Source organism: Barbatula barbatula (genome assembly GCF_947034865.1).
Source record: "Barbatula barbatula genome assembly, chromosome: 19".
Taxonomy (NCBI): domain Eukaryota; kingdom Metazoa; phylum Chordata; class Actinopteri; order Cypriniformes; family Nemacheilidae; genus Barbatula; species Barbatula barbatula.
The window spans coordinates 3625754-3639029 of NC_136782.1; the positions used below are offsets into that span (position 1 = coordinate 3625754).

General features: G+C 41.6%; 1 protein-coding gene across 1 annotated transcript in view; it reads right to left on the reverse strand.

Moving 5' to 3' along the window:
- Nucleotides 1–784: 784 nt before the first annotated feature.
- Nucleotides 785–13276, reverse strand: part of grm5b (glutamate receptor, metabotropic 5b) — a gene marked incomplete at both ends in the record, with an annotated part of 36146 nt that continues 23654 nt past the window's right edge. The window contains 6 exons of the mRNA XM_079481960.1: nucleotides 785–1724; nucleotides 3001–3940; nucleotides 4532–4658; nucleotides 5100–5268; nucleotides 5489–5735; nucleotides 6628–6863. Of these exons, the coding sequence (XP_079338086.1) occupies nucleotides 785–1724; nucleotides 3001–3940; nucleotides 4532–4658; nucleotides 5100–5268; nucleotides 5489–5735; nucleotides 6628–6863 (2659 nt within the window). The remainder of the gene's footprint in view (nucleotides 1725–3000; nucleotides 3941–4531; nucleotides 4659–5099; nucleotides 5269–5488; nucleotides 5736–6627; nucleotides 6864–13276) is intronic.

Genomic DNA, 13276 nt, shown 5'->3' on the forward strand with positions numbered 1-13276 from the left:
TTTCAAAACAGATTTTTTGCACTGCATTAATATATTAATAGCTGTGACTGTGCAGAAAGTTTCAATGGTTCTACATTTCTTTTGAAATTGGAGTAAAAAAAGGAGACGTCATGACCTGTTTTCTGAGAGATTCCTCTTTCATTTTGATCCCAAATAAAGATGGACAGACAGGAAGAAGGTGAAGACTGAAGATGACGGAACAGTCGGTATCTCTCTAACCAGCCTGCGTTTCCACTGACATTTCTCTGCTGAACATCAGACGAAGCACTTTGTTCAAAGATTGAGAAATCTACAGGGACATCACCTCTAACAGACTTTAATTATGACGGTGTACCAGCCGTGTGTGTGTGCACGCGTGATTATTCAACATGTAATTATACAGGCTTTTCTGCTTATCTTATTCCAGCCCTTAATAATCTCATTGTCTGAAGATGAACACTGCAGAAAAGGTTTATAATGTCCAGGTACGTTGGAAAACGTCCCTGTGGCGCACGTCTCCCTGTGAGCTCGTCCACCCCGTCTCTTCAGTGACACGTCAACACGCCTGAGACAGCACTAATTAGATGAAAGCCGTGTGTGTTTAAGGCCACTACAAAACAGACAAACGGCACTCTGACTCGACGAACGATCACATACCTTTGCGATTCTACTGCAGGTCTGTGAAAGAGTTTGTTTGCATTGGTCCTAACGTGAGAACATGTAAACACACACACATGTAAGCCAGGACTTCCGTCCGTCTCCGTCTTGTTCTTCTGGTGCGTTGTCCCTCTCTGTTGTGCCGGTCCTATAATGAGGAGGAACTCTGGCTGTAGTGTCGGAGCACTAGGCACTCGTATTTAGGTGTGGGCGGAAGGGCCGTTTCAACTTCCGAACCAGGCGAGGCACTACCTGACCCGGCAGAGTCCCTGAAGGGGGAGGGCGGAGTCAGCTGCAACAGTTCGTCGAGCTCCGGCTGATTGGATGGAGACTCCCGGCCCGAGACCACGGCCACCTTAAACTCCTTCCCGCTGGCTGTGGGTGAGCATCTGAGGCACGATGACCCGGAGAGGGGGCGAGGCGGGGTCGGGCGGCTAACGTTAGACTCCACTGGTGGGAGGGGCTGAATCTCGGCGTAGGTGGTCATGGTGGTCGGCATTGAAACCTCTCGAGAGAGGCGGTAGGCTGATGGTTCCATCACGGTGGCTTGAGCGTGCGCAGAAGCGCTGGTGGACAGACTGGCGGGCCCTGCCGGTGGAGAATTGGTTAGCATCATGCTGTTGAGCTCGCTGATGTTGGCAGTGAAACGGTTAACCACGCAGCTGATCTGCTCCATCAGTGAACCCTGCGACGCACTCCCGCCGCCGTACGTTACGCTTCCGCGCTGCGGAGGCTGACACATGTACGTGGAGACGCTCATGACCTGCGCATCCACCGCTGAGCTCTGCGCTAAAGTCATGCTGGCTCTCTGGGTCACGGTGCTGATGGGTGAAGGCATCTGAGGCCGATATGTGATCGGATAGCGTTCTTCCGTCTCCGTGACCTCGTAGAGCATCTTGTTGTTACTGTTGTCGGTGTTAATGTCTGTGCCACCACAGTAGCGCCCTTCTGCTGTCTTGGAGAAGGGTTTGATCACTGCGGTCTGGTTGCTCTCGCGTTTCTTGATGTGGAAGGAGAGACGCTGCCACAGGTGGTTTCCTTTGGAACTGCACTCGTTCTGAGCCCACGTCACAGACTTTCCATTAGAGCTGCAAGAAGATTACAAGAGTTCTATTTACAGATGTTCAACGTGCGGGATGCAAACACAACCTGACCAAAGAGTCATGCAGTCATAGGTGAAGTCATAGATCACTGTCGCTCTCTCTGTGATGTTGTGGGGTTATTTAGACTCATTATGGTTGCCTGAGGTTAAACTGGCGCTTCTGTGATGTTTGTCTTACACACACAGATACGTGCCAAAACAATGACCTTCACTTCACAACACATTTTCATTTTTTGTCTAAATGCAGTACAAGAGACAGCTATGGAGAGAGAGAAAATATGGAGAACATTTTTCAGTTTCCTCTTTGATATTAAATATGACTGACAGACAGATGTGTGACCTTCATCAAGGATAAATAAAACAATAGCTTTTGTGTTAATGAAACTCCATAAACCACAATGACAGGTGAAACTCTACAATCTGTCTTTCTGTTTCCTTTTGTGTCTTTGAATTTCCTTTGAAAAACAACCACAACATTTTTATCCGTCATCATCAATCTCTTTCTGCCTGTCTACCATCTGTCTGTCTAAACATTTGTTCATCTTACTGGTTTAACGGGTGCAAGCTAGTGAAGAGCTGTGCAGTGTGTAAGCCTCACTCCCCGACCAACAGAGACGCTCTAGCGACAGACGCTAGAGACTGCGGTCTTTAGCCTCCTCGTTAGAGCACCCGTCTCCCATTCGGACCGACGTCGGTTCGAAGCCCGCGAAGAACTGTGCGAGTGGGACCGGCTACACTGGCTGTCTATCTGTCTAATGTTTGTCTATCTAACCACCTGTCTGTCTTTTAACTGACTGTTTCTCCCTCCCTCTGTCGGTCTATCTATCACCTGTCTGCATGTTTATCTATTTATCCTTTTGTCTGCCTGTCTGACATCTATGGTCTGTTTACCACGTGTCAGTCTGTCTGTCTGCCCACCCATCTATCTATCCTGCCGTTTGGTCTATCTGTCTATCTAACCACCTTTCTGTCTATACATCTGACTCGCTGTCTATCTATCCATCCATCCCTCCATTTTATTTGTATCTGTCTGTCTAACCAACTTTCTGTTCTATTCATCTGTCTGTCTGTCTGCCTGTCTATCTGTCTGTCTGAATAACTACCTGTCTGTTTGTCCATCTATTTAATAAAGTTTTGGTAAATTATACCAGAATAATGGCTCTAATGCAGCTCTCATTTATACACAACCAAGCTCTAAGTTATCTAAAACTTTAATGCTATTCTCATGATATCCAAATCTGGTATTGGACACACACACACACCTGAGTGTCTCTCCGGATGATCCCCGTCTTTTCCATAGGTTTACCAGACTACTGGAACGGCTGGCAGCGGACGACGATTTTCCATCCCCGACGTGCATGCGCACCACCGTTGACGTGGTGAAGGCGCTTCGGACGTTTCTCTCGGGTTTAGCGAGGATGATGTAAACCTTCGGCACGAACATGCAGCCCAGAGCGACGGTAGCACTCAAACTGACAGAGAAACACATGGTGATGGTCTTGTAGTTGGAACCGAAGTAAATGGGCACGAACGCCAGCCAGATGATGCAGGTGGTGTACATGGTGAAGGCGATGTACTTGGCCTCGTTGAAATTCGCCGGAACGTTGCGCGTCTTGAAGGCGTAGAAGGTGCAGCTCATGATGAGCAGGCCATTGTAGCCCAGCGGCGCCACCACGCCCAGGTTGGTGGTGTGACAAATGAGGTTGACTTCGCGGATGGACGGGTAGTCATGAATGACGTCGGGAGGCTCCATCACGAAGAGCGCCACGATGATGCCCAGCTGCAGGAGGATGAGGAGGAAGGCGATGACCAGCTGGGCGCATGCACTCATGAAGCGAGGTTTCTTGGTGCATATTTTCTTCTTGCTGCCGGCCAGAATGCGAGCGATGCGATTGGTTTTGGTGACGAGGGCGGAGTAGCTCATGGCGGGCGACAGGCCGATGCCAAGACGCTGCAGGTAGCAATAGATCACTTGAGGTTTGGTGATGAGACAGAAGGTGCAGAGGTATCCCAGACAGATTCCCACCAGGATGATGTAGCAGAGCTCACGGCTGGACGATTTCACTACCGGCGTATCACGGTAGATGACGAATATGGACATGACGAAGAAAGTGGCCATCAGGCCCAAGCAGGCGAAGACCACCGCGGCGATGGGCTCGGGGTCTCCCCACCTCAAATATTTCACTGGGATAGGGTCACAACCTGAAGAGAAAGAGAGACATTTAATACTGTCTGCTAAGATGATCGTAAAAATAAATCAAGTCATAGCTAGCGATCAGAATATCATAAAGTCGTTTTTTAAATTAAATGTTTTTCCTTTGCTAAACTGATTGTATAAATAGGTGATGAAGACAGACAGGAAGTCCGATTTGATCAGTTCAGCTCAGACGACTTTGATACTGTTGACCTTCAGCTCAGCTCAATAACTGTACGCATTTTAAATGAATTTCTTTCTGTGGTGGATACATAAATCTCTCATTCGTCCCTCTTTCTTTTCCTAGCACTGGTAAATTTAATAGAGATACAGTCATGCACATTTCAAAATCATTTATTTCCTAACTGACCCTGAACGAAACGCTTTACGCTTATTAGAAGATCTGTGTGTTTGAAGCTTGTGCACTTTGCAAATTTACAGAACTAGATGGACAAACACGTTATTGAATCTCAACACAAGTGCAGGCAGTAAATTGAGGGCTGTCAGATCTCTGTCATCAATCTGATCTCTTCAAAAGTCTAGGAGTCTGATTGCTGCGCTCTTGATGTGTCGCTGGGTTTGTGTGTTTGTTGACTCACCAGTGAGGTCATCGGTGGGCCATGAACCCAGCTCACATGCTCGACAGGTGTACTCATCAAAAACAAACTCATTTTCTTTACAGGGAGTGCAGGTCCAGCAGCAGCTCACCTCACCTTTACGGATCACCTGAAGACAGAGAGAGAGAGAGAGAGAGAGAGAGAGAGAGACAAAAAGAAAGAAAGAAAGAAAGAAAGAAAGAAAGAAAGAAAGAAAGAAAGAAAGCGAGAGAACAAGCTTATTTTTACCTGCTTTTTTAATCTTATTTGGTTCTATAAAGCAGAGCTTTGGTCACGTCAGGGAGCTTATCAAGCAATGATAAATGCAATCAATACAATACAACTAGCCCAATGATTGTGCATGGGTAGGACTGAAAAATATACAGACTCATTGTTTCTGCGGACAGAATAATCGTGTTTTATTGTTGACGTCCAAGGCTGTACATTCAATTAAACTCATAAAATTATATTATAACTTGTAATTACTGCTATATATTTACCAACAAGCATGCAAAACATATTGAAGATTATGTATCATTGAGGGTCGATGAGCACGTCACTGTTTGCTGACCTTGATTTGACCTTTGTCACAGGGTTCACTGCACACTGATTTGATGATGTCATCTTTGTTGGGCCAGATCTCGTCATCCTCGATCTGCAGTCCGCTGTTGTCCCAGCTGCCCACGTTTGTGTAGTCAAAATAATCCTTCCCCATCTTCTTAAAATTCATGATGACATAACTGTGAACATTCAAACACACGGTCTGATCAAAGTAATATTGATCGTATGAGTCCATTTATCAAACATGAATTGCCTGACTTGTTAGCTGATTTATTAACGGATTGATTCAATCGATCAATGGCCGTCTGCGTTAATGATTGATACATTTATTCAATGATTGATTGACCACTGTAGTTCAGTGTTTCCCAGGTTAGTAAATGACTGGATGGACTATTTTACCTTCCGAGTGAATCTCCGTTCTCATCGAAATAAATGTTTTCCCCCGTCACTCCAGTGAAGTTGGTCTTCATGAGGAACTCGAGCAGTTTGGAACCATCGATGGGTCTCATGGCATCACACAGTCCCACCATACCAGGACACAGAGCTTTCTGCATGTTATGAAGCCCATAGGCCATACTGTAGATGGCATTTATCACGAAACCCATTTTAGTGTCCTGAGCGTACTGCTGCTGGAGAGAATCTCGCTCTGAAACACACACAGAGAGAGAGAGAGAGAGAGAGAGAGAGAGAGAGAGAGAGAGAGAGAGAAAGATGGGTGTTAATGCTAGATAAGTCTTCTTTCTGTCCTGTTGGCTGCGCAAATGAAAATATAACTGTGTTAAATTGCTTACGTACGGTGGAGAGACTCATAATTCTATCGGTGAGGGGTATGTACAGTATTTATAGGGGATCAGTGAAGGTGTAACTTACACGGCTGAGAAATACCCCTGAACTAACAGTATCAGATCCCCTTTATAAACTGTATGAAGAGATGGTGTGAGCTGGTATTAAAATATGGCTTGAGCTGATAGATCGCTTCTCAAAATCGTCTCACAACTTAAGTAATTTCATCCTTCATATTGTGAATAACATTCTGTTAAAAATGTTTAATGAAAATTTTCTCCTAACAAAATCCATTAAGTATCTTGAACAAGGATCTTTTTAGTAGAAGGTGTCAATGTATTATTTTGTGGGTATTGAACAAATGTAGACTAAAATTGTCGCTGAGAAGGATTATTTTGTTTACTGGACATGGACGTGTTTTTGTGTATATATAACTATATAACTATTTGCATCCGTGACGATGGCACAAAGACTGAAGGTTTTGTTTTCTTAAGTTCATGTCAAATTTAATTTCATTCAATGTTTTGAATGATAACAAAACCAGCAAGTAAACCAGATGTATCGGAGTTTATGTATTTCATTTTGTGTTCTATTATATACAATGTAGCATCACATTAAACTGTGGTCAGTTTCATCAAGTCAACGCCAGTGTTTGGCCAGAATTCATTCACGATTGAGAACAAAATGACATACACAAATGCAATATACTCAAAACACCACTGTTCTGCTTATGAATGTGGGGGTTTGTGACTTACTGCCGCAGGTTCGGTTGTATTTGAGGTTCTCCTGTGGATGTCCTTTCAGTCTGCAGTGAAAGCGATGCTGCCAGAACTCGGGGAACCACGGATTCCTCAGGTTGTTGTCGGGTCGTAGTTTCAGGTAATAATCGTCAAACCATTTCACGTCTGCAGACTGAAGCTTTATCGTAATCCCGCCGGCGGCCTCGCGCACGTAGCCATCGGTCACGTCATAACGGTCCGCCCAACCATCGCTGCGAATGAACAAAGACAGCATTTGTATGTATTTCAGTGTGTGAGATTTTGGCATCGAGTTCTGCCGCATGAATCGGCGCTGAAATTCACGTTGACTGAAACATTTGAACAAATTAAATAGTTTGATACAAACCAGATATAAATTGCCAATTAGCCGAACACCCACAAGCAAATGACTCATTATTTTTCTTTGCCTGCTCTGCCAGTTTCCCTGGTCACCATGACAACAACAGGAGTATTTTTAAAAGACTGATAATCCTTCATGTGAAAAAATCTCGCATCTATATATACAGTAAGTGCATGTGTGAATGAGAAATGATCATATATACGTAGACGCTATTGCACTGAATTATTTATTTAATAACTTACACACATATGCTGGTGATTTATGACTTTATATGTTACAGTTAATGTCAAGAGAGCGGAGATAAAAACAGTTTGATGGGCACAAATATTACTCCACCACAGATGAGACTCAAGTTTGTGTCTTAGCATGTAGCAAAACTAAAGATGTATATATATAAATATAAAACTAATTCCATGCAAATCTTTGTGTGTTTGATGTGTTTGTGAATGAGTGCGACCGGACAGCTTCAAAAGTACCCGTGGTCTGACCTAATACCACAACACAGATGCAGGTCATAAATAAATGTGGAAAATCTCTCTCTCTCTCTGTCTTTCACACACACACACTGAGGGTACAGATGGCATCATTGTGGGTAAACTCATCTGACACCCTGTGTGGTTGTTTGAAGGTGCTGGTGACCTCACAACTGGCTGGACTGTGATTGGACGAGACTGTAGCCATGGCTACAGCATCGTGTAAGTGCCTAATGGGGATTCTGAGGGACAACACTGAGACTGTTAGTGTGTGTTGATGTCCCAGAAGAAAATATTATTGCTCACAGGATGCTCTAATATCAAGAGCTTTGTTCCATTTTCAAAACAACTTTATTATTATTTCTCTTAAAATACACAAGCATTGAGCTACACCATGAATGGAATATTTGGATCTATTCTTTTTTTAAAGCTCATTTTAGTATCTTGCACGTTTTAAGAGATTTTTCAAATTTGTTTCATTCTTCTAAAACTGTAGCGAAGACATCTACCCACAAAAAAACATATTTATAAAAAAAAAACACATCACGTTTAACCAAAAGTCTCCATTTGATGTCTATGCAAACAAGTAAAGGCATTTGAGAGCACTAGTTCACTAAAACTATTAAACACTTCTATGTATTAAAATTGGCATACAATTTTTTAAACAAAATAAATGAAAATTAGAAATGGTGCACTAAAATGATTAACTTAATAATTAGCCTAACTGAAAATAGATCAAAACTCAAATAAAGCAAACTAAAAGCTTGTATCAGAAGAACATAATCAAATAAATGAAGGACAAAAAATAACAAAGAAATAATATAAAAAAGGTTATTTTGATTTTAATGTCAGTTAAATCAAATTCTAAAATTTAGCATTAAATTATGAAATATATTTTGTTATTTCAAACTGTTAAATTATGTTAATCTGACTAATACATCAAGTTGCTTTTGGAATAGTTTAAAAACGTGTGTAGCATGACTTATTGAGAACATCCTTTTCTCCAGTGAGAGAGACAGAGAGAGGGCAACTCATATCGCTGTCATTCCCAAGTTGAGGAATTGAACACAAACTGACCCACAACACAGTCCGTCATGCAGCCGCACTGTCGTCTGGAACAAGGGCTGCGTACCAGAGATAACTTCAACCAGCAAACACTGGCAATGTTGCTGACCGTCACAGGAGGCAGTGCCAGTTTCCTCTCTGTGCTCCCGCTTTCATCCCTGAGCTATCACATCTTCCCACAACGCACTCTGACAAACCAGTGTTCGGAAGAATTGTCATTTTGCTGTGAACTGTTGACTCCTGAGGTGTATGAACGGCGTGGGAAATAAATGAGTTAATGAAGCGAATTTGTCATTCCGGCAAATATGGAAATGCCTGAAAAACGTTTACAGAAGGCAAACGAAAGCTCCAGTCAGCTCAAGATTCAACACAATACAACATATAGGGTTCACAATACGATCACATCATGATATTTTTGACTACATTTAAATTGTTTTAAATGTTTGCATTGTAGACATTCTATACCAGAACAGGACAAAATGTGAATACAGTGAGGATTTTTGGAGAAGACAGACAGGGACTGAAGTTCTCATAAACTCATGACAGTATCTCAATATCATTATTCTGCAGTTTCAACCTAATTTTACAGGAATTTGTAAATATTTTACAAGGTGCCTAGGCTGGCAGTTCATTTGAAGGTGTTAATAAAAATACACACTTCACCTTTAACTACTGGCAAGATTATAGAAAGTCTGCATGAACAAGGTCAATTTGTCATTTCGTGTTGACTTGAAAGGATTCTCTTTCTTCTTGTCCTCTTTGAGGATGAAACAATCACAACGCCGAAGCATTCCCCGAAGGGACAGATCGCTAATCTCTCTCTCTTTCGAGCTCTGTTTTTTACAAAGACTTCCATTGATTTTATCTGGCTATTGATCATTTCTAGTAACTAACCCGAAATTTAACCCTCACATCATTAGATTTGAAGAGAAAAAAACATGGTTTGGCAGTGAGTTGTGTGTCATGATATTTTCACTATAATATTAAACATTTCATGATAATTCATTTACCTACATGTGTGGACAGGGCTCTGAAAGTATATCTTTTTATTTTTCTTGGAAAATGGCTAATCGTTTCTCTAGACAACACCCGTATTCATCGACTGGTGTCATTTAGAGCCTTTTGAAGCTGCAATGAAATGGAAATTTGGACCTTAACCAACTGCCCCCTATTTTAGTCCATTATATGGTTAAGAACCCTGGAAAGCTTTCCTCAAATGCATTAGTTTGTTTACAACAGAAGAAATAAACACACAAACAGGGCTTGTCTGAAATAGGGTTGCGTGAATTATTTTGTAGTGAACTACTCCTTTAATGAGGACATATGGACTCGCAAACAGAGCTAAACAGACACAATCCAACCCAGAGTTTCCAAGTTTTCCAACTGTATTCTGTGTGAATTTAACCTCCAAAAACAAAACAAACAACCCCTGCACTATGTCTTTCTGTCTCTCTCTCTCTCACTGTGCACACTGTCTCACCATCTCCATCAGAAAAGGCCCACCCCCTTGGAGACTGATCATAGGGAGGCTGATCGCTACGGCAATAGATCTTTCGCTGTTTGACAACCTGACAGCTTGGAGGGGTATTAGCAAGTTTTAGAAAGACGGAGAGTGTAGAAAGAGAAAGAGAGAGAGATGTGTGTTTTTACGAAAAAGAGTAAGTTCAAAAGATTCTTATGAAACTTTCCTAAAACAGGTCACACCTGGTTTATCTCTACCTTTTTGTTTCACTCCAAAGTTTTGACTCGGCATAAATGTATTTCAACATCTCTTCTACAAATGTTTGTTAGTAATGCTGAAGTTTGTTGTGTGTCCTCATTTTAAGTTCAGCTACACTTCAGGGATACAGGTCAGTGTGGGTTACATTTAAGAGATGGAAAATATCATTAGTCTGCATTGAAAACCATGGAATGAGATGCCCGCACTAAAACAGTGTGTGTGATAGAAAAGTGAGAGCAGATGTCGGACACGATGTCGCTCTTTATTAATGTGTGGGTGGCTCTGAGCAGGTATTTAAAATGAAAGCATGTGTCATCTATCAAACTCCCATCACCACGGAAACATTAATATAAGAATAATGTTACACTAATGCATTCATGTCACCTGAGCCACACAAGCAAACAAACGCACGCACACACATACACACACCAATTTATTGACCAATCAGCATCCAGGATGCATTATATAATGTGTATGCTATACAGATTAAAAAATGGTTTTATAACTGTAAGGCCTGGTTTGACAGACACATCTTATCTTAAGCCAGGACTAAGTCTTAGTTGAATTAAGATATTTTTATGGCTTTTATAAAATGCCTTAAAAGAATCCATTACTGGTTTGCCTCTCGAGAAAAAACAATGGCACTGATATATTTTAAGATATTTCTGGGCTATAGTTATATTCAATTTAAACGGGTCACACATTCATTTTAGTCCGTGACTAGCCTTAAGCCTTGTCTGTGAAACCGGGCCTGTGTGGTGTTTCCTTAAGAGAAGTGTAATTTTCTCTGTTTGTGTTATGAAATTCTCTTAACAAAAAACCTTACACAATCACAACAGATGTGTGGGCGTCCACTCAACATGCAGACCGGGTGTGTGTGTCTGGTATTCACCACTGTGTTGAGGACCTAATGTCCCCACAAAGATAGTAATACCAGTGGATTTTGACCTCGTGGACATTGTCAGGTTTCAGGCAAAACAGCCTTGTATCATACTGTATGGTATTTATTGAGAATATAAGAATGCAGAAAGTTTTATGTGATTTAGGTGTTGGGATAGAATATATCATAAGCACGATATAAAATCAATGGCAGTCGATGCAATGTCCCCATAAAACCAGTGTGTGTGCGTCTGGATGAAGAGCTGTTCGATCGTTGCGGTGAAATTGAATAAATGAATAAATACAGGTATTATAATAAGTGTGAATTCCTGTCAAATTTGGAATACATAATTTAAAGACTCGTTCAGCCACGCGTAATCGCACGTGTTTAAATTTCCTCTGCATTTATTGGGTGTTCGTGTCTCTTCACTATCTATTTATTTCCATCGCTTCTGTCAAGAGAGGAAATGAACAGGCAGATGGATGCGTCTGCACTCGTTTATTTGGGATCATATCTGTTCCTCCTTACGCACAGCTGCGCCTAAAATCTCATTCACCTCTCTGTGAATCAAGCCTGAAATAATTCAGCTCTCGATCCCACTCGAGAGGAAACATCTAAAAAGTGAGCTCTTTAATATCCCGATTGTTTCTCATAAGGAACAAGATTACGTCAAGAGAAAATGGAGACTCGAGGACAAGAATCAGACTAAAGTAATATCAAATTTGAGTTTCAGATCCAATCCAGATGTTTTGTACTGATCTGCAATGATACCAAAGTCAATATGACCTCATTTCTGTACGAACATCTTCAAATTTTTCGGAGACTACAGTATCTACAGTCATTATAGTGTCATATTATTTACTTAAAGTAACATTGACTTAGTGAAGACACAGATCTTCCTCTCTATCTCGAGTCTATTAACTCAACATCTCCGATCAATACTGATCAATCCTCAAATCCCTGATCAATACACAGCATCTTTAACACTGATCCAAAGCAAGATCTCTGTGCCACACACACATCATCTCCTTTCCTCGTTTTACATTTTTGTGTATCTGCATACATATACTCAATGAAGGTTAAAGGAAGGACAGCCTGAGTGATAAACACACCATCTCTCTCTCTCTCTCTCTCTCTCAACACTTCTCAAACCTGTGTGCAGATTCTGACAGCTTTGAACTCAAATGAAATGTGACCGTGCAGACAAGATCAAACCTCTCGTCTCTTTTCCTCTGAATGTTCAACTCCTCTCTGGATTTAATTGGATGAGCAGAACGAAGTCAGAGCTGAATGTGAGGTTCAGCGGATTGTGAAGGACCTGAAAAACCAGCAGCTCTGACTGTCGAGGAGGATTTTAGACTTGAATTTAGAAGCAGAAGGTCATGTTCATCCTTCAGAGTGTCCCAATGACAACCCCTCTTTTTTTGTCATAATCTTTATCAAATTGAAGGAATAGTTCACCCCGAAATGAAAATCCGTTCATCATTTAATCAGTCTCATGCAATTCCAAACCTGTATGACTTTCTTTCTTCTTCAGGACAGAAAAGAAGATATTTTGAAGAATGTTGATAACCAAACATCATTGAAACTCATTGACCTCCATTGTATGAGACTGGTTTTGTGTTCACTCCATTAACTTCAATGTCTTTGACTATCTGTGAACTTTAACCTGTGTGACGTCGGTTGTTTATCTTGGGTATGAACAATTAGACCAGATTGTCCGATTTTGGAGTTGTCCGAATAAGTTCAGAACAGGGAGATGGTGTTTAACAAGATGTCAGAGGAGATAAAAGTAAAGAGAGAGAAGGAAAGAGAGAGATTGCTGTGCTTTTTTCAGTCATTTAAGTCAGGGTATAATGTGCGATCTTCAAAGATTTGGAGAGAGCTGAAAATAGACAGCAATTACTACAGCCAGTCAAAACACTGGCCACAGCTGTCCTTCACACACACACCCTGCTGTTTTGCACACAATAAAACACCACAGACACACAGACTTACACGATCACGTACAGACAAACACCTTGTTATGTTGCTGTTCCTCACACAAAACATGCACACATTAAAACAACACACACAGCTCTGTAGATCAAATTTATGAGGTCAGTGTCCATCTATGCACACATCTGACATCATGACATGACAGAAAA